This window comes from Terrapene carolina, unplaced genomic scaffold (genome assembly GCF_002925995.2).
Source record: "Terrapene carolina triunguis isolate 2854851 unplaced genomic scaffold, T_m_triunguis-2.0 Scaffold171, whole genome shotgun sequence".
Classification (NCBI taxonomy): domain Eukaryota; kingdom Metazoa; phylum Chordata; order Testudines; family Emydidae; genus Terrapene; species Terrapene triunguis.
The window spans coordinates 2,117,543-2,144,735 of NW_020664522.1; the positions used below are offsets into that span (position 1 = coordinate 2,117,543).

General features: G+C 41.6%; 1 protein-coding gene across 1 annotated transcript in view; it reads right to left on the minus strand.

Moving 5' to 3' along the window:
• The window catches only part of TOLLIP (toll interacting protein), a 52,225-nt gene that overhangs the window by 20,887 nt on the left and 4,145 nt on the right, over window positions 1-27,193 (minus strand). Inside the window, exons 2-5 of the mRNA XM_026653923.2 lie at window positions 12,351-12,500; window positions 10,001-10,183; window positions 5,147-5,299; window positions 3,130-3,220 (exon numbers count right to left, since the gene is read on the minus strand). Coding sequence (XP_026509708.1) covers window positions 3,130-3,220; window positions 5,147-5,299; window positions 10,001-10,183; window positions 12,351-12,500 — 577 coding nt within the window. The remainder of the gene's footprint in view (window positions 1-3,129; window positions 3,221-5,146; window positions 5,300-10,000; window positions 10,184-12,350; window positions 12,501-27,193) is intronic.

Sequence of the window (27,193 nt, forward strand, 5' to 3'; positions counted from 1 at the left end):
AGTATAGTATACCAGTATTCAGGGCTTAATTTGTGCCAGGGCTGAGCCTCAGCACCTCTGGGCTTGCCAGTACATTGCCCTGGCATCTCTGGGCTTGCCACATCAGTTATGAAAGTAAAAAAATTGCTTGAGCCCTGGCACATAATTGCTTGAACCCCAGCACCTCTTTCATTACAAATTAAGCACTGCCAGAACACTCTTAGTGTAGGCATGGTCCTTACTACAACATGCAATAGGACTGGGCCAGACAGGCTAGCATTGCAATTTTTTGTAGAGCTGTTTGAGAAATTCTGTACAGCATTCAGTTGTAATCTCCAAGGACCCATTCACACCCTCTTGTTTGTGGAGCACTGAAATTCACAAGTACTGTATATGAAGTATTTTTTTATTACATTAATGATTTTGAAGCTACAATAAGAAAAATATTAAATTCTAATTGAAACATGCAAGAACTACATATGCATTTGGTTTACATCATAATGGAATTGCACTTCAGAGTATATGAATTATAGTCAAAACTAGTTAGCTGGCTGATGAAATGAGGTCTAACACTCAATTAAATGGCATTTCTCTGTAACACAATAACTTTTGAATGCTGGAACTGATGAATTCCAAGATTTCAGAGAATGCTCTCCCAGTGGACAGAACCCTACTGATTTTTTGGGGGGGGGGGGGGGGGGAGAAAATAAAAGCTGAAAGGAAGAAATGGGGCACATGCAGTTTCAGCATCTGATTAGCAGAGCCAGCAGCTTCAACCACCTTTCTTAGTTGTCTATAGATCAAAGAACCAGTTGCTGGTAGCCATTAAACACATGGCTACATAACAATACCCTTCCTCCTCCCCATTTTTAGTTCCTGATACAGTTTAAAATGTTGCTGCCCTGAAAGACTTCTTCCTCAAGATTGAAAGAAAATGAGAGTGGAAAGGAGAAGGCAGTAGTGCACAAAGAGCCCCTGGCGTGGGGGACCCAGAACCACCAGCATGAGGGAGGGAACTGTGTTGCAAGGGGGTTCCTTAACAAGGGGGAAGTGAAAGAATGCCAGAGTCCCTGTTGGGTGCAATGCACTAGGACTACTAAAGCAACAAAGTGTGCAAACCTCTAGTACACTCACTGTTTAATGCTTCAATCTTTTGTATATGCAGTTATTTCAACGGTCTTGTACACATTACTACTGTGGAGTAAATTTGCTTCCACATCCAGGTAACCCAGATTCCTGATGGAATTTAAGCTTCATATTAACTTTAATAAATGAGTTTGGAATCAGAATTTGGGTTCAACCCTTGGTGCTATGATCATGCCCTATCCATTCTGTCACTTATTCACATGGACTTGAATGCATTTATTAACTTAAACCAAAAAACCCACACTGAATTCAGTCTTACCCTTTGATGTACACAAACTGACATTATATTAGAGTCAGCTATTGCACCTGAACCCATGTCCATATCATATCAGAATGAAACTTTTAAACACCATATGTCATGTGAGAAATAAAATATCACAAAAAGCCTATTAAATACTTTAGTGCTGCTTCCGAAGTTTGAAAGGCAATTTCACAGTCTGATTTTTACTACTTTTTTACAAAAATAAAGGGGCTCTGCTTCAAAGTATAGGCTCTCTCCTTGTCCCAGTTGTGTACAATAGTGCAGTGAATTTCAGCAGAGAAAGTCTATGCTAAACCCTCTGAAGAAAAAGTTGGTCTTCGGCTACTTGTGTATCCTGGGCTGCCATTTTAAATAACTTTCTTCTGCATGCTATTGCAAAGAAGCACTCATGGGTAGATTCTGTCCCTCTGTGAGCACAGAAGACCCTGCCAACAGAGTAGAAGTGGTGCAGTTCTGCTACACAAGAGAGGATTTGGAGAGTCTACAGGAGCCAGGACTCCCTGAGTAACAGATCCCAGCTCCATGGAAGCTTCCTGTGCACCACGGTGCAGAAGAAGTTGGGGTCCAATTGACCTGCTGCCATATAGATCCACCGACAAATCCTCTTGGGAGGATGAGCACAAATACAAAAGAAACTACTTGAGTCCTGTGGCAAGATTCCCAAGTTGCAGAGCAGCTCTGCTGCTCCTCTGTGGCCTCTGGGGAAGATTCCTCTCCCGCACCACAGTGCCTTGGGAATTCCCCATTGCACCTTCCTACTTCCCTTGGTCATACTCTAGAATGAGAAATTGGAATTTGGAATAGAGAGCACTTCCTTAACCCCCAATACAAGTGATCTCCATGATGCTCCCAATCTTTGGTGGGTTCAGGTAAGGGATCCATTTGAGCTGGTAGTAGCCAGCATACTATCTTAGTATTTCTCTGGCAGCCTCTGAATTTCTGCAGAATTTAAACTAATTTAAAAAGAGCGACTAAGCATTATAAATGAAACTGAATTGATGCAAGCACTACCTGAATGAGTATGCACAGACAAAAAAAGAGCAATGAGAGAGGTGTGAACTGCCCCAATTCATTTCAAAGGCACTAAATTTGAAGTTTTAATGGAGGACTTCAACAACAGCACAGCATTAACTGTGTCACTGCAGGAACATCCTGCTACTTGGGGACTGTGTAGCACACCATCACTTTTTAGCCTCTCAGTATGAACCTTGCCTATGGTACTGACAGCCCGTCCGACGTGTGAAGATGGGATCTTCCACTGTGCCAGCCTAAGGCCTTGTCCACACAATAAAGTAGTATTGTTTATACACAATATTCAGACAATTGTATTTCAGTTTAACGTAAACAGATTTCTAATGTATGTAGAGCTTGTCTATGCATGAAGTTATTCTGCAATAGCTATTCTGCTTTAAATTCACACCCTACCTTGTTCTGCAATAACTCACGTGTAGACTAGTCTTGGTTTAAACCTAAATAAGCTTTTTGGACTGATTTAATTAACCCAGTTTATAAATCACATCTTTAGTTAATGCAATGTAAATCACAGACGAAAAGCTGACTGACTCCATATTTGGGTTTGGTTGCTCTCCTGCCTTCCCTCCACCCCTCAACATTGCACAGTTGAGAAAGGACCATAGAAAAGATACTGCCAACGTCCTCCTACACAGAACACAAGAGAATATTATTCCTTCAGACCTCCAAAATAATCTTCCAAAACCCTTAAGGAAGGATGGAGAACATACCTGCAATAGGTACATATCCAACTCCTTGCTGGTATACTGTGGGCATCAGGACCACTGGCTGCGGCTGCATCATCATGGCAGCTGGTATGGACTTGATACCAAAAGGATGACAGAAAAGAACAGTTAAACACAACTAAAGTTCACAATGCATTTGAGCAAAACCTTCAAGTCTTGCTAGTCACTTTACATTGACTAGTACAGCAAACAGTTTGCTGGCAATAATAGATATGAATATCACTTTTCAGGAAGTCAATGAGTACGCAAAATGAATTGCCATTTGAAGGAACGAATCTATAACCCACGAAGCCATGTCAAATTAAGCTAGCTTTTTGTAACAATTCCCAGATAAAAATGAGGTATTCTTTAGTAAGTAGGAAATAATCTGAATTTCCAAAATTCTCGTATATGTTCATGAATTCTGCTTCATTTCACAAATTGTAAAGTTTTTACAATAGAGTAAATTCTGTATAAAGAGCTTTAATCCATTACTATTTAAAAGGGAAGTCATTTCTCAAAATCAAGTGAGTGCAGCTGGATTAATTTAGACGAGCCAAAGAATGTGAATATTTGGTTTAAAGCAGTCTCAATGTAGACACTGTACAACTTCCATTAATACTAATACTCTCACTGATCAAAGATAACAAAAAAAATCATATTATCCATGTCCACAAGGGGGTGTATTGCATCTTGCATAGTGTTTTAAAGGTTGATGTCGTCTAAGGCTCCTTGAGCTCTCTGAACATGTTCAGTTATTTTTTATTTTAATTGGCAATTTTTGCAGGCACTGCTTAAGTCATTCAATACCTACCTTTAGTGATCTAAACTGTTTGTAAAAATGGTGGAATCTTTGTCATGATCAATAAAAATAATTTGGATCCCACGGTTTTGAACAAGTCAAACCCAAGATCAAGTTGGTCCTGAGTTTGCAGAGTGCTTCTTGGTTAAGTTCTGCCACCCTTACTCCTCAATTAGTAGTACTTAAGAGTAGTTCCACCACTCACTGCAAGTACCAGTGGTAGAGTCCTCCCCATCTGAAGAGTGCCTTCTGGACCAAAAGCCATCTAATTTTTCCAACACAAAGATTTCCCAGCATCTTCCCCTCACAAAAGGTTCTTTTAAACTATTCTTAGCCTTGTATGATTTTTGATGTTATGAAATTTGTAAGTCTCCAGTTGAGCATAAAACCTACAGTCTTCCATGTGAAAGTAAAAGTTCATTAAAAAGAACAGGCGTACTTGTGGCACCTTAGAGACTAACAAATTAATATGAGCATAAGCTTTCGTGGGCTACAGCCCACTACTTCGGATGCATCCGAAGTAGTGGGCTGTAGCCCACAAAAGCTTATGCTCAAATTAATTTGTTAGTCTCTAAGGTGCCACAAGTACTCCTGTTCTTTTTGCGGATACAGACTAACATGGCTGCTACTCTAAAAGTTCATTGTGAATTTTGAGCTGTCTGTGCCGTCAACCTAAATGATTAAAACTAATCATTATAGGAGCACTCAAAATACTCAAAGTGGAGAATGATTAGTTAAGCCTACTCAAACAAACAATCAGGAATACTACTATTCAGGTTACTTAGAAAGCTTGTAGGGGGTGAAGGGTTATATTGTTATACAAGCAGCAACAGTTTCACACAGTTAGAAAAACTAAACTTCAGCTGTAGATAGAACAGCATGGAGGACATGTCATTTTTGAAAAATCAGGAAATATGAAGAACCTCAAAGAATCTGGATACCATTTTTCTCCTTTCAACTCACGGTGTGCCCACCTTTTAGGATAACATGCTATACAGCAAGTGCAACATCCAGCTATCTCACTGAGTAGAATGGCAGTGTTTATTGATAGAACAGTTAAAAATATTAGGTTCACTTACATCAATAGGCTTCAACAATATAAAATCAACATGACAAAACATGGTTTTACTGAGCTGTTCTATTATATCAGACTTCTCCTCTGTTCCCATCTCTAAGAAAGCCACCCTCCATATCCTGAGGGCAAAAACGCATTTGGCTTACCGCATATGACATGACCAGGTTAATCATTCCTTCTTTGTCATCACCCTGCCTTCCACTCAGGCTATACCACTCATCCTCCACCTTTCCTTGTTTCAGAGACTCAGGAATAGTAACGTGTGTCCAGGCGATGCGATCATCCATTGAAAAGGCTCGCTGAAGGGGATTGGAAATAAAATATTTTTGATCAAACTCGCAGCCTTCAGAAAAAAAATTCCTGAACATGATTTCTGATTAACGTTCTTTGAACTCAAGTCTCAGTGTCACATTTTACCCATTTCAGTTTTAAGCCATCCTTTGCAACACAACTTTGACAGCAGAAATTAAACACTAGGCTGTTCAGCCAATATTCCCTGCAAAGATTTTTCCCTACTGAAGATTGTATTCCAGCAAGGATACAGCTAAATACCTTTTTAAAAGAGGGACTATGGCTTTTCAGCGTGTGGAGCTGCGACAGGGTAGCCAGAGACAGCTTATTACTTTCATATCCACAGATGAAATATGCTAAAGAAATGCAACACTGGCATCAGTATGGACTGTACTGACAGCAGCTCTAAAGTGATATATATTGTAGGTTCTCAAATGCTGACTGATCTGAATGCCTCTAGTTGCAGTACTGCTACTTTGAACTACTAGCCACCCATTTATCCTCACTATCTTAGCTCACTAAAGGATCCAAACTACGTAAAACTGGAAACCAACTTGAGGGGGGAAAGTTATTTTGCACTTTAGACAGCAAGGATAACCTGGCATTTATCAGAGATGTTTTTTACAGCCCCAGGAAAAAACTAATTAGTTCCAGTTTAAGCCATTTCCTATTTTTATTTGTAGTTAATACACACCACATTACACTTAGTTTTAGTTACATATTCAAGTTGTGGTTACATAAGGCAATAGATTTATAGATTATTTAGGGCTGTACAAATAAAAAGTAAACTGCAGTGGGCGTAATACTAATATAGTCATTATAATATAGAACATCAGAATGTATGTATATATTTTGGTTTGGTATTTTCTCAAGGAAGTTAAACAAGTCATGACTCATTTCAGTTTTCAATATTATATAAACAAGAGTCAAAAACATTCCAGTATAGAAAACAACAAGGAAGCGATGTAGGCTTGAAGCATTAAACAATCAGAAGCATGAAGAGTTGCAGACTACCAGTCCAGGGCCATTTGGCTACGCAGCATTTGGCAGCAGCAGACCAACTTTGACGTAGTGGACAGACTGACCCTATTCCTAACTTCTGAATGGATGTATCCAGTTTGAAAAGATTTGTTCTATGGTTGCTGAACTTGCAGGACACTGATGCAATTATTTTGCCCAATTTCCAGGTTTAAACTGGGTTTAAGCTGGTATTTACCTGCACCGTCTTCAACTAGTTTTTCCTGGGAAATTGCCAACTCTGTTGCACAGAAAAGTGTTCCCTACAGTTGGAATCCTGAAGTGGAGCCTCCAAATGCACCCTCAGCAAAACCAGTTTTACTTTTGAATGGCTTGACTGTTCACATCAATTTTCTTTGGAGACAGGACAAAATTAAGCTTCCAAACCGGAAGCAGTGAAAGCCCAATTGCTTGACACATTTAACCCAAAACTGGACAAAAGCATTAAAAACATACTGTAAGGAGCAATCACACAATGGCAGTAAGACTGGTTGTCTAACAGGTATTTCCACATCTGATTTTTATGATTCTCTAAGCCAAAACAGACTTACTAAAACCAGCACTAGATAAATTTGCTAGAGTAGAATTTTTCATTACCACTTTCTACTACTGGTAGAGCTGCAGAAAAACTTCGGTGTGAGGGCAGAGAATGTATAAGTAATATAAAAAGTTAGAGAGCCTACCAACACTGCCTCCTTTTTGAGGAAGCATATGCTTTGATTCATTTGCAATCATCTCTATCCACTCACCATACAGCCACATCTCTTTTATGATTTCTAATACAACAGTATGTGAGCACCTACCAAGTATTTAAAGATAGAAAATACATATTTTTTCATTCCTAGAATGTAAAAGATAAACCTTGATTAGTTTGTAGGGATTCTCTTGTGTGCACATGCATGGGCCTATGTGGAGAAACTGAGAGTGAGCTAGGCAGAAATGAGATTTGTGTGTAGTTGTCGAATTATTAGTGAGGATGTTGTGGGAGTGAGTTCCACAGGTCCAGCTCCTGTGAAAGTTCTGTCTGCTGCAATCACAAGCTTCCACATATTCACCACAGCGCCATTGTTCCAAAGGAATACATCTCCCATGAAAATTAATGTTTTTTAATTCAAGAGGCTGTTGGCGCAGACAGCGAAGCACATGTTCAAAGTGAACAGTTCTGTTAAGTAGATGGGCTATTGCATTTTTTTTTTTTAAACCAGATGAAGCTTTTTAAGGGAATGTGGTTTCATTTCTACATTTAACAAATTTCAGTAATCAAGGCAGGAAGTCACGAATGCACAGACCACCACAGTCAGGTCTGAGTCCTATAGGGTCACCAATTATTTGTCTGTGGTTATCTAGGCATCCAACTTATTCTGAAGGAAAAATGCCTTTGATAGCGGCTCATGCTACAAAACGAAGCAAGTTCTTCAACATGCTTCCCATCAGCACCACCTTAGTCTTGTCTGGGTTCCAGATTAAGACAGCTGCTTTGTAGTGAGCCAATTTCACTTATGTATTGAGAAATGGACCTATTTACATCTGGTGTAAATGAGAGCTCTCCTAATGATTTCATACTGATCTTGAATAACGTGAGGGGAGAGAATTAAGCCTTATTGAATTCTGCAGGTGGAAAGCCCTGGAGATGATCAAATGCCCACCAATAATCCTCTGGATTCAGCCCAAGGAGGAAGGACCTAAGCCATTCCACTGCATTTCTGTTTGGGTCTGCAGCTTCTTGAGATCAGGACAGCAGTAATTTGGTCATCAACAATATCAAGTGTCTCAGAGATCCAGGAAGCTGAGTATAGATGTACTTCCTTGTCTGTGGGCAGGTGATCTTCCACAAGAATAAGCGTTATTTAAGTACCATGTCAAGTCTTGAACCCTAACAGAGGAATCCAGGATACCAGCAGAACAGAAAGTTTTGTTTCTTGATAGCTTGCTCAGAAAAGGAAAGACAGTGTGTGAGGTCTCTTGTGTAAAGGGATGATTTCTTCATTGCTGGTCAGATTATTTAGGTGGGATGGCAGATTCCTCTCAAAAGGAGAGACTGATGGCATCTATTCATTGAGAACCATGGGACTATCTACCATGACCATTCAGGAGTTTGAGTAGTTTAGGGTTCCAAAGTACACTATCCAGCACTTATTGGCCAAAAGATTGGCCACCTTGACATAAGACAATTATACTGAAAGAAAAATCTTGAAAGCTATAAAAACCCATAGATGTGATTTCATACCTGTAAGGTACAAGATTCTAACATGTTACCATTATAGATAGCTTTCTAATGCTACTGTCTCTCCCACACATGCACCAGGAGCAGCAGTGAAAGTTTTAGGCACCAAGGATAGTAAGAGAGGAGCTGGGAGGAAGAGATTCAACGAGTGAAGTGGGAGGCAGCAGCAGAAAGAACCAGGAGGAAACTATAGCCACAAGGAAAAAATGCCTGATGTGAACCTGGGATTCTGGCTCATAATCATGTACGATGAATTTTAGTCACTGGAACCCTGTAGAGGAGCGGACTCACCCCTGCGGCGCCTCCTGCTGGTTGCTTCAGGAATTAGCTCATTCCAGCTCCTGGAGCGCCCTCTGCAGGCTGGTGACCTGCCTGTCCTCTGGCCCCGAGTCCCTCCCAGGACCCCGGTGCCCCTGTACCTGGCGTGCTGCCCCCTAGCAGTAACCCCTCACACACTAGGTCTCCCCTCCCAGGGGAACTCCTACCCACTAACCCCACCTCGCCTCAGTACCAGGCCACTGCCAGTCACTATCAAGCCCCCGCTCCCTGGGGCAGACTGCAGTGTCAGCCACTCATCACTGGCAAGGGGGGTTTGGACCTGCTGCCTCTGCCTACCCAGGGCTGTCCCTTTGCAACCCCAGTACCTAGCTGGCCTTACTCTAGGTCTGCAGCCTGGAGGGTTCCCAGCCCAGAGCTCCCCAGCTCCTTTAGCCTTCCCCCAGCCCTGCTTCCCTCAGGTACCTCTCAGCTCCAGGCAGCCAGGCCCTTCTCTCTCTAAAGCAGAGAGAGAACTGTCTGGGCTTCTGGCTGCCCTGGCCTTTATAGGACCAGCTGAACCTTAATTGGGGCGTGGCCCCAGCTGAGCCTGACTTCCCACTCAGCCAGGGAGCTGCTTGCCCCAGCCACAGCCCCCTCCCAGGGCTGATTTTAACCCCTCTGGACCGGAGCGGGGTGACCACCCCGCTACAAACCCCTTAATGGAATCACTTTTTAATTCAAATTTGTCTACAAAGATTATTCTACATTTAACTGATTTACTGTCACCAAAACTCTTACATCTTGGATTCAAGCTGTGATCTGATTTGAAAAGTCTTGCAACATTATCTCCCAAAGAACTGCACGAGCAGCCTATTTTTAGTTTAAAGTGCAGCATATAAGAATGCTCCTACGTACTGCACTGTATTTTAGCATTAGAATATTCAGAAACCACTTGACTTTAAGGCTAACATAACCCTCTCACAACCCTTATGTCATCCCTCCAGAACTCTCATAATTACATCAGAATCTCAGCTCTCATTAAAGACAGTGCCTCTACCTGTTGTGGTTGAAAAGAAATATGTTCAAGTATGAGCCACCCACACAAAAAACGACACATTCCAGGTGCTGGTATACATCACTGGGCTATGTCACCTCAGTACAGCTTTGTAAGGTCCCGCCCCAACCAGCAAAGCAAAAATAAAATTCTAACCTCATCAAATATCTCAAGATAGAAAGAGTCCACGCCCGGGGGAACAGTGCACTGAATAACTTTGTTCCAGCGTGGGTTTTTGGCTCCATTGTGCGCTGTAGGAGTTTCATACACAGCATAGCCAAGCCGTACCCGACAGTATGGATCCATGCGGGTCATACCATAGTTCTTTGCCAGTTTTGCCTGGGAAGAAACCAACAACGAAGAAAGAAGAAGACAATAAACAAAAAAATTAAGTTTGCCATTTTCTTTATTAATTCTTATGAGTGAAACTATATTAGTTTAGAAGAAGTCTGTCACGATAGAAAGGGGATATTGACTGGGCCCACCTATGATGTGGGCAGAGACTCAAATAAAAAAAGCAATCCTCAGGGGTAGAGCAAGGCTGAGTTAGGTTAGATATTGGGGGGGGGGGGGGGGGGGAGGAGGAGGAAATCTTTCTAGCTCTGGAATAGGCTTTCCAAGGGAGGTTGTGAAATCCCCATCATAGGAGGTTTTTAGGAACAGGCTGGACAAACACTAGTCACGGATAGTCTATATTTACTTGGTCCTGCCTTAGTGTAGTGGGCTGGACTTGACTTTCAAGGTCACTTCCAGCCCTACATTTCTCTGATGCTATGATTCTAGGATAAGTTATACAATTGCCTAAATAAATGTGGTTAGCAAAAAGCACCAAATTTAGTGTAAAGGCTATATTTTATGACTGTCAATTGCAGTTAACACCTGCGACTAACTGAAAACAAAATTAAATGCATTATTTTTTTAACATGTTAATAGCACATCTCTGGGGGGGAGGGTGGGGGCATGAGTTGGAGTCCCAGAGCCCTGCATCCACCAGGGCTGAAGGTAGGGGGGATAAAGTGTCCCACCCTTAGGCTTTAGAGCCCAAGCCACAATGTTTACACCTCTCATTGTTACTGAAAGATTATGAGAAAAAGTTTACTGTTAAGTCATTCCCCTTTGGAATTTTTATAATTACAAATGTATATACAAAAATATGGACAGTGTCTGGAATGAAGGCAATGAAAGACTGACTAGAAGAAGCAAGTCTTGGGACTTACAATGTTCTTACACATTAATAGCATAGTGTCCGACAGTAATTCCTCTTTAGTTCTGGCTCAATGTCAATATGACACTTTAAATGCTTTTAAAAAAACCCACAAGTAACAAGGGAACTAATTAGCAAAATATATCACACTACTTCTTAACTGAATGATGTGCACAGAAGATTATTCTCTGTGAAGCAGCAAAATATTTTAAGATTCCAATAATGTCAATGTTTTGTCTGTTGGTAGTCCAAACTTGTACCTCGTCATCTCTGGCCTCTTTGGCCCTTGCCTTAGCTCACTTCAGTCTGTCCAAAAGGCTGTACCAAAGATCATTTACCTTGTCTATCAGTTAGAATGTACCCAGACCCTTCTAAAATTCCTTTAACTGCTCCCTTTAACCTTCTGTATCGAATTTACTCTCCCATCACTTTCAAAGCCATGCACAACTTAGTTCACATCTACTTCTCCAATATAGTCTTTTATCATAATTTCTTAGCCAGAAGCCAACTGTTATTTCGTAAGTCAAGTTATACCAGGAGCTTGGTTTCCAAATATCCCCACCCCAAAAGAGGAAGAGTTTACTTAACCAACACTAGATGGCAAGATAATTGTTAATGAAGGGAATGCAAAAGTTTAGAAGGCTAAGATGATACAGTAGTTATCTAGGGAATGTCCCAGAAACACCAAAACTTCTCACTTTGACATTAAAACATTAAAAACCATATAATAAGAATGGGAGAGGTAGTGTACTGATTATATATATATATATATATATATATATATAGAATCAGACATGTAGGGCTGGAAGGGATCTCAAAAGGTCATCTAGTTCCGCCCCAACTGCACTAAAGGAGGACCAATATTATAAGCTGCAGTTGCAGTCATACAGTATCTTATTTTACACCCTGATGAAAAAAAGCTTCTGCCCAAAAGTTATTTTAACAAAAGATGTTATGGAAGCTGCTGCTCCTGATGGTTTAGTAACCCAATGACTGAAGCACATGTCCACTCAATTACTGTACGTGGCCAAAATAGTAAATACTGATGAGAAATTTTAAATAGGAAAACGGCAGTACTGTGCATTACTATTAATGCTGTGCAATTTAGTATGTAAACACTGCTAGGGACTGTGTGGGCAGGTCATATTTTATAATGAGAGACCAATACACAGAGCCACTTAGCTGGAAACTAAGTTATCCAATTAGTGTAGCAACTTCAATTTCAGCACCAGATCTCATGGGGCCACTGTTGGAAGATGTAGCAGATTAACAAATGTATTAGAAGAGAGCAACAAATCATACCTGTACTACAGTGATGCTGAGTCTGCCTACTGTGCCCATCGGTCCTCCATACTGTAACTGTTGAGCTGCCTGTGCATCCAATTGGATCTGCTGCTGCTGTTGTGTTGGGGTGATACGCAAGAAATCCTGAGGAAGCTCACCAATATACACCTGTAGAACAAACAAATCAGATTCTAATTTATAGCTCATTTCCACTAGTAAAAGGTTCTGCAACAAGAAATGGAGGAAGGAAAACAAAGAAATGGCCACCAAGTCACTTCAGCATGATTTTATTCTAATTTTGGTGGCATGAACAAAGTGGTAAGTTTGCATGAGCTATGCTTAAGAGAAACCTATAATGGCATTATTATGCAGGTCTTTGGACATCAGTGCTGAGTTATGATGGGTGTGTGTAATATTTTTATTTAAATCACATCACACATTTTAAAAGTTTGCTTTTAAATTAAGCCTGAAAGATAGGTGCTATAGTAATACAAATAAACAGTATTCCCTAAGTCATGTACCAGGACACCATTATACTAGCTGCTGCATAAACTCAGAACAAAAAAAATAATGTCTACCCCAATAAGATTACAATCTAAATAAGAGATGAGACAACCAATGGATACAGACAGATGGGGGAAGTACAAGGAAATAAGACAATATTGGTCAGCATGATAAGCAGTGGTGACTGCACATCATCAGCCTACTCATTGCCAAGTTTTTTTGTAGCCATCTTGGCAAAGGAGATGTTTGAAGTGAGATTTAAAGGTGGATAATGAGGTAGTTTTGTGGATATTTAGTTTGTGGATGAGATTACCCAGAGATAAGATGTAGAGGGAAAAGAGAAGGGGACCAAGAACAAAGCCCTGTGGAACCCCCACAGAAAGCTGGTGGAAGGGGAGATGAGGAGGATCTTTCAAAGGACACACAGTGAAGGAGCAATTAGAGGCAGGAGAAGAAACAGGAGATTGCAGATTCACAGAAGCCAAAAGGGGACAAGATTTCAAGTAGTCCATGGTCAACTGTCAAAGATGGATGTTTCATCAATGAGGATGAGAATGGAGCTGGTTCTGTGCTTTAGCTAGGACAGTGTCAGACACATGCACAGGGCAGAAGTCAGATTGGAGAGGGGTTAGGATGAAACTGGAAGAGATAAACTCCGAACAGTAATCGTACAGTATGTTCATTGACCTTAGAGATGAAAGAGAGAAGGGGCAGTAGTTGAAGGGATCGTAGTTGAAAAGACAACTGGGGTCATGGGTGGATTTTAAGATGAAAGAGACTATAGAGCATGCTTGTATTATAAGGGGAAGAATCAGAGGACAGCAAGAGATTTAGGCCAGATCTACACCACAGACCTATACTGGACACCCCTGAGCGACAGTTATACGGGGCTAAGCCATTAAGCATTGGCTTTAATTTTGAGATGGGGGGGTTCATTTTTAATCAAGTCCTAGCTCAGAGAAAGTTTTACCAAAATTATAAACACTCTCAGAATATAAGGATCAAGTTAAACACATTAACAGACTCTTGACTAAAGTGTTACATTATCCCACTTGTGTCAATTAGCCCACTAAGCAAATGACAACTTAAAAAGTGAATAGAAATGGGTAAAACAGCCTCTATCAATCTACAAAGGCAAAATGTTTGTATATTTATAATATGAACTGTGCACTAAATAAAAGACCCTGAATCTATTTTAAAACATTATATACACATTGCTCCATTTTCTACAGAGCCTTACAGATCCCGACAATGGTGACACTCAGAAGTATCCCACAAAAATGAGCAACACTGTCATTCTTGCAAATGCTTATCTACAACATCTTATTGTAGAAAATTTGAACATCTTTAAGCTACAGTCTGAGAATTACAAGCTTTCTTAAGATATAGCTGCTATACCTTGTGGATACTATGAAAAGTAATTTGGCAAGAGCTGATACTCCTAAACAAGACTGTCAGGATCTCAGCAACAGTAGGTGCAGCAGGCCAGGACTGAAATGTATTGATAAAGCTAGGGGTAAGGAAGACAACCTGAATGTCCATCCACATATTGCCAATTTAAGTTAAGAATGGCAGAATGCAAACGTGGTACAGAAACTCCTCGCTTAACGTTGTAGTTATGTTCCTGAAAAATGTGACTTTAAGCGAAACGATGTTAAGCGAATCCAATTTCCCCATAAGAATTAATGTAAATGAGGGGGTTAGATTCCAGGGAAATTTTTTTCACCCAGACACACACACACACATTATATATATACACATACACACACACACACACACACACAGTATAAGTTTTAAACAAACAATTTAATGCTGGTACACAGTGATGATAATTGTGAAGCTTGGTTGAGGTGGAGGAGTCAGAGGGTGGGATATTTCCCAGGGAATGGCTTACTGCTAAATGAACTAGCAATTGACTGAGCCCTCAAGGGTTAACTCTCAACACTCTACAAGGCAGCAGGAAAGGAGGGAGGGCAGACAGACACACACCCTGTGTGTGAGAGAAAAAATGTGCATTTCCCCTTTAAGTAGCTGACCCCAGGCTTAAGTATACTGCCTTGTTAATTAAATCAGCTTGCTGAGACCTGAAGATACTGCCTAGAAGCTCCCTTCGTTGGGCATGTGTCCCCCCTGCTCTATGGAAGATGGGGTAAGTGGGGTGCAGGAGCAGGGGGGAGGGGGAGACACCCTGACACCCTCTTCCCCCTTCAGCAAGCAGGAGTCTCTGGGAGCAGCTCCAAGTCAGAGGGCAGGAGCAGCACATGGCAGCGGGGGGAGGGACAGCTGCTGCACAGGGAACTTAGGGGAGTGGGGAGCTGATAGGGGGGCTGCTGGTCCACCCTGGTTACAACCACCCACCAGCTAGCTGCAAGGGGCTGCTCTACCTGCAAGCAGTGGACAAAACAGGCGGCTGCCAAACGACGTTAGAAGGGAGCATTTCACAACTTTAAACGAGCATGTTCCCTAATTGATCAGCAACTTAACATCGAAACAACGTTAACCGGGATGACTTTAAGTGAGGAGTTCCTGTATTTAAAATCTCTTGTAATGACATCTCAATTGCCAGTGTTCGTTGATAAAATGTGATCATGGACAGTTTGTTTCAATTAATAAACCTAATACAATCACTGTTTTGCGCCAGGCCCAAACTCAAAACTAACTGAAAAACTGCCCTGTGTCTTGTATTGTAGAAGCTTTGAATATTTAGTTTCTGTGAATTTATTCAGATCTTTTAAGGCCCAGAAGTGGCAGTTACTTCTTGGCTGAATCAGTCCTGAAATATGCAAAGAATAATGGTGTACTTCAAATACTTGTTTAGTCAGCTTCAATTTAAGAGTAGATAATACATTTTAAACATTTATACAATTGCTATTTGACCCTTAACATAACAATATGAAAGTTCACATCCTAGTTAAAGTCAGTCTTTCTAGTACCAAGAGCCTACATCAAAATGTAGAATTTGTAAAGCACCATGAATGAGGCTAAGTTTTTGTCACGAATATTTTTAGCAAAAATCATGGACAGGTCAGGGGCAATAAACAAAAATTCACGGAAGCCCATGACCTGTCCCTGACTTTCATAAAAATCCCTGACAAAAGGGGTAGGCAGGTTCAGCACCCACTGCTGCTGGGGATCCCCGGTCCCTCACTGCTGCGGGTGTGGGAGCTACAGGGTTTCCTCCTCCCCCCCCCCCCCCCCCCCCCCCGCAGCTGGGCATCTCTGGGGGGTCCCCCGCCCCCTGCAGCGGCTGGGCAGCTCTGAGAGGTCCACCAGCTGCCCAGGTGGCAGGCAGTGGGGACTCCCCACAGCTGTCCAGCCTTGGCAGGCAGGGGGACCCTACAGCTACCCAGGCACAGAGTCCTATGTCCGCCAACCCCCCGCCGTGGTTAGGCAGCTGCAGGGTCCCCCCACCAGGGTTGGGGCTGGCAGCTGCGGGGGCGGGACTGGCTGGGAGCTCTAGCTCCAGGGCAGAAAATGTCATGGAGGTCAATGGAAGTCATGGATTCCATGACATAATAATAGCCTTAACCATGAACTATAACAGCCCCTGTGTGCGCGCATGGGGAAAAGTACCAACCATAAAAAAAAAAAAAACGGCTAGAGCCTACAGCTGCAGCCTAGGAACAACAGTAACAGGAAGCAGAACAAGGAAGAAAAGCAGTGGGTGGCAGTTGCTCCCGAGGTATCTGGATACAAGTCTAACCTGATTCAGAGACTTAGGTGTGGACTGTCAGTATAGGACTCTATACCTGGGGCCTAATAAAATGATTGTTCTAATGATTCTTGGGCTGAAGCCTTATTAAAAAGATCCCCACTAACCGGATGCTATGTATCTGCTTCTCCTTGCCCCTGGGCTGTTCAATTGCAATCTATTGCTGCTCCACTTGAGGAAGTTATAGATGGGGCACACCTGTAGTGTCATGCCAGGCCAAAAGGGGTTGCTCAGGTCATGACCACACCTTTACGTAGCCCTATTATCTTTTAAAAATAAAAACATTTATATATAATCAGCGATCCCTCGATTTGAGGATGATCTCTATTACGGATTTACATATGGGTCCTGAGATGACTCAGGAGTCCAATCCTGGAACCACATCAGTTTTCTTGAGATACTACAAAGATGCAATGAAAGCGTGTTTCCTCTGACCCATGGTCAGAGATCTCACAGTGGTGAGCTGAGAGTAAAGGACTTGTTCTTGGAGGCAAGAGTCTGGCATCCACACACAATGTCCAACCCAACAGAGTTGGTGCATGAGAATCATTGTTTCAATGCTGGTGACATTGTCTTCAGGGAGGATGCTGGAATTAGTGCAGCGATCTTCCCTACTGATGCGAAGGATATTACAGAGGTATCGTTGGTGGTACCTCTCCAGACTCTTGAGGTGCTGTCGATAGGTCACCCAAGTGTGATTATATATATATATATATATATATATAAAAAGGAGCGTAGGACAACGGGGTTCAGAAGGAAGAGTTACATTTTGACGTATCTGTGCCACGACCATTGTTTTTAAAGATGATTTGCAAAGAAATAACTTCACCACTGCATTCAATGACCCTGTACAGTCTAAGGAGGCATTTCACTATTACGTTTGTCAAATGCCCCTAAGGGTACATCTAAGCTGCAATCTACAGCTCAAGTAGGCATACCCACACTAGCCTTAATCTAACTAGTACACTAAGAATAGCATGGAGACAAAGCATTGTGGACTCTGCATGGGCTGGCAATTGAGTATCCACCCATGTTCCCCAGGCAGGCTTGTGAAACCAATGCTGAAGCTTGTGATGCTTACAGTGTAGACATACCCTTAGTGGCTCTAAGTGATGAGAAGAGCTTCCTACCTGCTCTGTACCTGGAAGCTATTATTTTGGACCCTGCAATGGAAGCAATAGTCCAAATGCTTTCCTGAAGAGTTAGAGCCCCTATGTTTCTAAGAGTGGGTCCCAAGAAAAGGTGACAAACTATTGTCCCTGGGATTCTCTCTCTCTCCAGTGCCAAACACACACATATTTTAGCTGGCTGAAAACAAACAAATGCAGTGAAAACCCTCCTAGAAGGGTGAAACAGAAAATCTGAAGTCAAAATCATTGTTCAAAAAAGAAGAACACAATCAGCCTTCTAAAAAAACACAAGCTAACATCAACTCAACTCTTTCCAGCTGAAAGGTAAGTTGCAAGGAAAAAAAAACACCCACCCACAAAAACAACCAACTCATAGCTCAGACAGGATTATCACCTCCTGGTATTGAGAAGACTTAATTCAATCCCACTACAAACAAAATAGCAAGTTTACAGTCTCCAAGAAAGATGTTTGTTGGTGTGGAATGAAACTTTCCGCACTGTCCAGACCTTCCATTCCTAGCAGTCCCCCTGTGACACATGACCAGAAAGGGTTAAGCATCCCACAGGATAAATGACTCAAATTCAACCCTTCAAGACATGGGGGAGAAAATGTTTGTGTATTTACATATATATTAGTAGAGGTCAACAATGTAATCAAACAGTCCCTGTCTATGCTGTATTCTGTTAATTCAGAGATCAAAAGGACATCCTAACATTTAAATAAACTGTAAACAGTATATCACTGTATTCATCTCTTTGAAATGTATAGCAAACCATCTGCGAATGGTGGAAAAACAGGCAATTGCCTTATGTTAATCTGTGTGGATCATCACCAGGGATGCTTAGAAAATGGGTCCACTTCAAGGTCCCCATGAGTGCCTTTTGTTCATCTAAGGATTCTGAGCTGTCAAAGAAGGCCTGAAACTGTATAAAAATGGCTTGGGTCCTGTCCCTACCATCTCAGATCTGCTTGAGGCTTCATGCAGGGGAAGCCTAAGCCATAAGAACTGAGATCCCAGTCTTGACTGGACCACCCTCTATATAAACATTGGACTATAAACTATGAACTATTTCTGAAAGAACTCTTTGCATCTACAAAGCTGACCATCTCTGTTACAAAACTGAACCTCAAGAATTGTGCTCAAGTCTGTATGTATACTGAGCTTTTAACCAATTCTCTTTCTTTTTTTAATAAATTTTAGTTGAATAAGAATTGGCTGTAAGCGTGTATTTGGTTAAGATATGGAATATTCATTAACCTGGGAGATAACGTGTCCAATCCTCTGGGATTGGCAGAACCTTTTTTATATGATGAATAAGATTTTTAGTAATCCTCCTTCTATTTGACTTAGATGTCTAGGTGGAGACCTGAGGCTGGGTTACTTTAAAGGAACTGGTTAGAGAGTGGTAGCCGTGTTAGTCTGTATCAGCAAAAACAACAATGAGTGTTAGTCTCTAAGGTGTCACAAGGACTCCTCACCGTTATTTTTAAGGGAACTGTGTTGTTGGCTTCTGGGTAACCAGTAAGGTATTATAAGAAGCTCTTTTGTGCTGGTTTGGTAAATCTAAGTATTGGAATATCCACCAGCTTTGGGGATTGTCTGCCCCATTCTTTGCAGTTCACCCTAATTGAGTGACCTCAGTTGGCTCCCCTGGGACACTGGTCACACCCCCACCAGCCAATTTCCTTCTCCATAAGTATGTTCCAGAACCTCCAAAAAACTCCAGCTATACTAGACTTGGAGGGTCCAAGCCCATGTTAAGCTGGGACTAGGATCTAAGCCCTATTGCTTTCCTGTGTGCACTCAGATTCCAGAAGTACTCTGGATGTATCCCAGAGTTCCTTACAGCAATTTCCTTAGCCCTCTCTATGCTGACAATCTGTGTTGCAGTCTATTGCACTCTGCTGCTAACGGAAGCCACACCTCCCTTTGCAAACAGGGGCTGCTCAGATCACTGTTAACCCATTGTCTGCTGAACACTGGTCTGCAAACACAGTATCAGAGAGCCTGCCCTGCAGGATGGGGGAGCAGCAGAGCTCCCGGCTCAGTATAGCTGCTCCCACACCCTGTAGGGCAGCCACTTGGTCACTCTCTGCTCTCTGGTGCCCCCTGCCCTCCCTGGGGCTGCGTGCACTGTCAGGACAGTGAGTGGGAGCCAACCCAAATAACTTCCCATAGCTTCCTGCAGCTCCAGCTCCTCATTGCTGCTGTGTAGAGTTTGCCCAGAACAGGGAGCAAAGCTGACTGGCAGGAGGAAGTTCTTGGCTGCCAGGATGTTGGGGGTCATCCCTCTCCCAGCCATGCTGAGCTGGGAGTTCTGCCACTCCCCTTCCTTGCAGGGCAACCGCTTGGTCCCACTCCGCTCTCTGCTCCTTGTTCCCGGGCCCCCTCTACCCTCCCTGGGGCTAGGGTTACCACCTTTGAAATGCAAAAAGGCCCCCCCCTGCCCCAAGACAAACCCCCCACAACCCCAAGGCAACTCCACAACCCCCCCCCCCCCCAACAGCCACTTATAGTATCTAAAGAGATAACACAGATAAGATTGATAACATCCCACTCGCCTCACTCTTGCCTGACTCAAACCCCCTCTCTCACACATGCGCAGTGCACTTGACTCTTGGTGGGCATACAGCTGCTGTATTTTCAATAATTTTGATCTGTTATCTCAAACTGCAGAAGTGGGAACACTGCAGCATCTTTGGCTGGATACAGAAACTTTTAACATTAGATATCCCAGTGGATTCTGATAATAATGCAAATCTTTAGACCCACATAAAATAAAACCAGCAGATTAAATTATTTTTCTGGCAACTGGTGAATTCATATAAAAAACGGGTAGGCCAGGCAAATACCGGCTAGGTGGTAACCCTAACTTGGGGCTACATGCACTGTGAGGACAGTGAGTGGGAGTCAGTCCCAAAACTTCCCCCCAGCCTTCTGGGGATTCCTTATCCCTGCACCTGCTGCACTGGCGAAGGGATCTCTGGGGCTGCCAGGGGATGCACTTGACTGCTTTGCAGCCAGCAACAGCCAGACTGGGTCTGGGTGTTTCCTCCAAAACCCACAATTTATGTCAATCTTCAAATTGAACAGAAAAAATAAATAAAAAAACAACCAAAACAAAAACACCTTCATTGATCATTTTAAAAATTACAAATTGCAAAGTTTCATTTTAATAATTTGATGGCCCTGGAGACGAACGTCCTAATTATCTCCAGAACAGGTGCACATGAATATTTTCCTGCCGATGTGACTCAGCCTGGAGATGGAGAACCCATTTCTCAGATTGAATGATAGTTCGGTATAAAGCCTTCTCAAATTGTAGTCATTCTACTGAAACAGCCACCAAAGGAGCTAATTATGCAACTTATGTACTCGTGTGCTCCTTATGGGCACCCGAGTTCCATCAATGGCACTGTCACAGTTAGGAAACCGGGTGGGCCGGAGAGTTTTCCCACAGTGCAATACTGTCATAGGGCTAGTTTAGACACTGAGGAGTTGGTGGCGCTTGGAACTCTGGGATAGAATTACTTGGACTCAGGTCTGTGCACTGCAGTGTAGATGTCAGAACCCTAGGTTTGAGCACGGGTCAGAAAATCCTTAACCTAGGCTTCAACTGCAATGTAGATGCTCACGCCCAGGGTTCCCTGACATGGGTCAGCTGACTCGAGTCCCACTAACCTTTGGCTTAGGGTATGTCTACACAGCAATGTAAGAGGGAACTGAATCCATACCACTCTGCCCTACGCCCTCTTGACTCTTCCCTACAATACTACCACTAGCGCCAAATGGCTTGCCAGTTATCTTTCCTGGTCGGCAAGCCCTAACAAGGGCTCCAACTGGCCCTACTGAAATATATAGGGCTGTGATAGTAAAGCTGCTAGTACAGAACAAATATGATTACAGTTCCTTTAAGAAAGAGATTTGCCTTACCCTATGTATAAGTCTACTTTTATTGGCATTAGCCTGATTTTAGAAAGCAAGACGTACACTGCAGGTAAGTATCAGAGGGGTAGCCGTGTTAGTCTGGATCTGTAAAAAGCGACCAAGAGTGCTGTGGCACCTTATAGACCAACAGACGTATTGGAGCATAAGCTTTCATGGGTGATACTCACTTGGTCAGACGTATTCACCCACAAAAGCGTATGCTCCAATACGTCTGTTAGTCTATAAGGTGCCACAGGACTCTGTCACTGCAGGTAAGTGAGCAATAATCCATCATATTTACTATTCAGACATGGAACAAACAAATATTCTTAATGCTCGAACACCAATGTAAAATCTGTTCTCATTACTCACCTCTCAGTCCAGCTTTCAATATAAAACATAAGAACGGCCATACTGGGTCAGACCAAATGTCCATCTAGCCCAGTATCACATCTTCCAACAATGGCCAATGCCAGATGCCCCAAAGGAAATGAACAGAACAGGTAATCATCAAGTGATCCATCCCCTGTCACCCATTCCCAGCTTCTGGCAAACAGAGGCTAGGGACACCATCCCTGTCCATCCTGGCTAATAGCCATTGATGGACCTATCCTCCATTAACTTATTTAGTTCTTTTTTGAATCCTGTTATAGTCTTGGCCTTCACAACATCCTCTGGCAAGGAGTTCCACAGGTTGACTGTGTGTTGTGTGAAAAAATTCTTCCTTTTGTTTGTTTTAAATCTGCTGCCTATTAATTTCATTTGGTGACTTCTATTTCTTGTGTTATGAACTAGACTAGAGACCACCACCTTTGAAAATACCCAGCTGTACAGTCCAAAAAATTTCTCCCATCACTATGCAATAGGGAACGATGGAATATATGATAAATCATTAGATCAAGCTAGCTCTTTGGTTTTAAAGTGGGGTTAATATAAACAGATTCCATTAAAAAGAAGTCAATGCTAGAGGGCATGAACTAAAAAATCTTTCACCACAACTCAGATTAGTCTCTACGTAACATGACAGTTGCCCTCAGTGCCAGCTCATCAAGCCAGAATTTTTTTTTTTTAAGTTTTCCTAGCAACCAGAACAAGCTACCAAAGAAACTGAAAAGCTAGAACCTTAAAATATTCCGGCTAATGTAGAAAAACTGCACTAAGTGCTGGGTTTCACCTGTTCTCAATTTGCAGTAAGGACTGTTTTAGGCCAGATCAGGAACTTTTGCCTCTACAGAAAAATCAGGAGTGTGTGTGATTTTTTGTAACATTTCTTTGCTGGCAAAAGCCGTAGTGTAGACTCAGTATAAGAGTGCTTTTGTCAGTATAGCTTGTTTGGCTAGCAAAAAAGGATAACCTATACCAGCAAAAGCACCTATCTGCTAGTATATACTGCATATTCACTAGGAGGGTTTTGCTAGAATACTATATTGGACTGATAAATGTTTTGCCAGCATACATATAACTATAGAATGAGGCCTCAGTACCTGTTTGTACAGCACTTGGCATAGTAAATTCCCCAATCCTGAGCAATGGCTCTGGGTGCTACAGTGATACAAACAATTAATAATGGAGAGCAGGTGGTACAGTCATTTGAAAGGACTAATATGAATTCCTAGACAAAAAGCTATATTAAAATAGATTTATAGTTGAGAGTAAGTATCAGTAAAATAATACAGTATAGAAATATTGAAATTATCCCCAAGCCAGACATTATAAACCTAGGAAACTCGGAGTTCAGATTTGTTTCAAGTTTTACCTTAACATGTTACGGTAGGGAAATGCAGAGTTAGCACATTAAACATCCTTAAGTGTGCCTTGTAGTAACACCATGCTATACCATGATTAGACTTAAATCATTTTCGTGTCTGAGGTCCCAAATTAGATTAAACTGATTAAATAACACTTTAGATTTTCTTGCCATCTCCCCCACCCCTCAACAGTGTTACTACAAGGCACAATTAAGGTTTCTCAGGTGCTTTAGAAGAGTAGTGTAGGTAGGCTTGAAAATACCTAGAAATTTACTGTATCCTTCTCCTCTCCTACCCCATGCAAATCCAGAACCAAGACCAGGCCCTGAAAACAAAGACCTTTGCTGCTGCCCTTCTACTCTGGACAGGAAATTCTCACTGCCCTCTTGGATCAGCTGTTCCTGCTATATGCTGGGAAGCCCTGGCCAGAAGTGGGCTTCCCCTGTCCCCACTGTGTGGAGAGGCTGGGAAACCTGAAGCCTCTCTCCCCACTTCTGGCTCCTGGAACACAAGAGGGGGAAACGTGACAAGTATCCCTGTAAACCCTCACCTGTGAAGTTATCAAAACAGCAGACCCCATAATAATCTCCATTTTTAAGTCTTACTCCTTCCATTTGTAAAAAGAGCAAGAGGTTTTGGATTTCATCTTTTAAACTATAGTGTTTAAGAGATGCTGTAACATCCAGCACACTCCATGTTTCACCAGCAAGCTGTTGACCACAAAATCCTCTCTGTTGTCCGCTTGGCACTGACTTGCGCATTGTCTGTATCCATCCCAATTTGTTGGGGTTTATACAAAGCTGGTCTTTGAGCCAACAATCATCTACAGAGTGTGTTTGTTTCCCACAATGAAAATACACAGTTGGAGTGTTGTCCATGTTGTGCTTTGAAACCAGTTCCCAAACAGAATGCACAATATGGAGTACAAGCCAGAGAACAGTGACAGAAGTTGAGAGGAACTGAAAAAGCTTTCAAATTGTGAACACCTACAGTTTTCGTTTCTAGATTGAAAAATACTGAGCAAAGAAAATTCATATGTAGAGAGATTCATTTAAGAAGTAGTACGTCTTACCAACTTTAGTTTATTTTTATAAAATTGAGCTGATCAGTAGAGTGAATTTGTCTGTTTGAAAAATGGTATTAGTAAAAAACTGTCATTAATTGATTTGGATTTTCTTGCACTTCAAAATCTATTTTAATGAATCAACCAAATTCCTGAATATTTATATTCTAATAACTAAACATACCTTCATACTGGTATTTCAATTGGCTATGATTTTTTTATTAAGAATATGTAGTATTGCTGGCTGAAAAATTTATGGCATATTTCCATTTCAGAGCTGGCTACAGACAAAGAATGATAGGTGAAGCAACTATGTATTGAGAGGTCAATTCTGAAACTTGGATACCTTAAATGCCCATTTGGGTGTCCTTTTAAGTAGCAAAATCGGGGATTTTGGCACTCAACCTTGAAAATTGGGTCCAAAACCTGCAATGTACTTTGGGAGTTTCTTATTTGAGGCCTATGCTACATAAATGAAAAGAATCGTTATACCTTTGAAATGTTGCCACAGTTGGAAAACACAGCCTTCTAATTGTTCATGTAAGAACCTTGCCCCCGGGGCTCAACAAGCCCACTCAAAACTGTGTGCATTCAGCAATCTGCTTAGACCCATTTCACCTAATTCAATAAACTGTTTATTCATCATGCAGGATCCTTCTTTTAAAGGACAGATATTCTAACCATAGTTATTTCAACACTATGGTTGAGATTTAAACACACAGTTTAGAGAAAGGAAGATTTACTTATTAGTAACTAGAGTTCAGAACATATTGGCCTCTGTAGAGACCCATTGACCTCCCACTTCTCTTTTCCATCAAAGTCTTTAAAAATAGACTTCAAAAACTTCTGATAAGTGTGATACAGTTAATATACCTCAAAATGATTGTTGTTGCAACCATTAAGGAAAATCAAGTTATTCTGATATCTAAAGTCATAACGCAATTCAGTAGCACATTTACGCCTACAAAACTAAAGCATTTTAACCATGTCAAGGCAGTGACTTTTGTAAAGAGGTCTCCCGACATGGAACAGATAGGGCCTCATGTCAGTATTTTAGTAAGAGGAGAAAAACAAAGTTCCAAGACAAAGAGTGGTGCTGTATGACTAACAAATTTCTTAAAGGTGGTGTAGGAAGATAAATGCTTGCCCTGCAGCTTCTCTCAAGCTCAGTCTGTTTTCGTTTTGAGTTTTGTTTTTTAAGAAAAAGGTAGCATACGGGTATTCAACATAAAATAAATATTTCCCAAGCATCGGAAAACCAAGTCTTTGAATGTTCTCCTCTATAAATATTTGTATTCTGTAAAAATCAAATTTCAAATAGGAAAGGTTTAACCTACAAGTTCCAAGTACCTCCAGCTACTGGCATTCAGAAGGAACCAATATCATGAAGGCAGTATTGTGTCAGGGTTACTGATAGTGACTGAATCAGATCTGAATTCTGTTCTAAGTTGTGCAAGCTTTATACCTTAGTTTCTAAACAGTATGATAATATATTTTACTTGTTCCTGCTGTAACTACCTAATAAAGTTGTTGGAAATCTTAATTCATGTTTGCAAAGAATTTTGAAATGTTAAATGAAAGAGGCTAGAGAAGTGTCAAGTATTATAGCTGTAGCACAATAGATAGCTCTGCTATGGTTAAGATTGAGGCCAGCTAACTGTTTGGAGCTCTTAGGACAGCCGAGCTTTAAAATCTGTATAACTAATCGGACTGACTTGAAATTCCTCATGGATTGCTGACCATCTCTCATGCTCCCAAATTGGAGGATAAATAAAACAGTTTTTCTTAAATGTGTGTGTGCACACGCTCACAGTTAAAGACAAAACCACAGCTCAGATCATAACAAGGTCTAAAATGCTTAACTAGAGCAACAAACAGTTCTAAGGCTCATATGCCTTTTCATAGAACTACTGGACTACATGGTGCATGCACCTACAGAGGAGTTAACAAGATTTTTAACCTTCAAAGTGTCTCACCAGCTGAACAGCTCAAGAGATAAGAAACAGTCCTTTGAACCAGACCCACCCAGCCACTGTCAACTGGAATCCCATCTTGGGCAAAATCTGGAAAAAGGTTGGAAGGCATATACCTTAAGTCTGTTGAGGAGGGGGAGTTATTTTAGAAGACTGGGAGCAAAATACTTGCTAATGTCCAACCTAAACCATTTTCCTAATGTCCAACCTAAACCTCCCTTGCTGCAATTTAAGCCCATTGCTTGTCGTCCTATCCTCAGAGGTCAAGAAAAACAATTTTTCTTCCTCCTCCTTGTAACAACCTTTTATGTCCCCTCTCAGTCTTCTCTTTTCCAGACTAAACAAACCCAATTTTTTCAATCTTCCCTCATCGGTCATGTTTTCTAGACCTTTAATCATTTTTGTTGCTCTTCTCTGGACTCTCTCTACATCCTTCCTGAACTGTGGTGCCCAGAACTGGACACAATACTCGTATGACCATGAAATTGACCAAAATGGACTGTGAATTTGGTAGGGCCCTATCTATGGGTCCTTCCACAGTGTTAGTTCAGCAAAACTCAAAATATGTATTTCATCTTTTTCTGAAGTTTGAACTTTGCTGACCTTGACACTCTGAAGGGGACTAGCTGTCACCAGAAAACCTTAATTCTGCATTAACAAACTGGTTCTTGTTTGATTGGGCTTTTTTTTTTTTTTTTTGGGCTATTTAGTTAGTATTATACGACATGACTTTTCACATGAAGAAATATCCAGTCTACCTACTGCTGCTCTACACGTAGCCCATGCAAACTAATCATGCCCT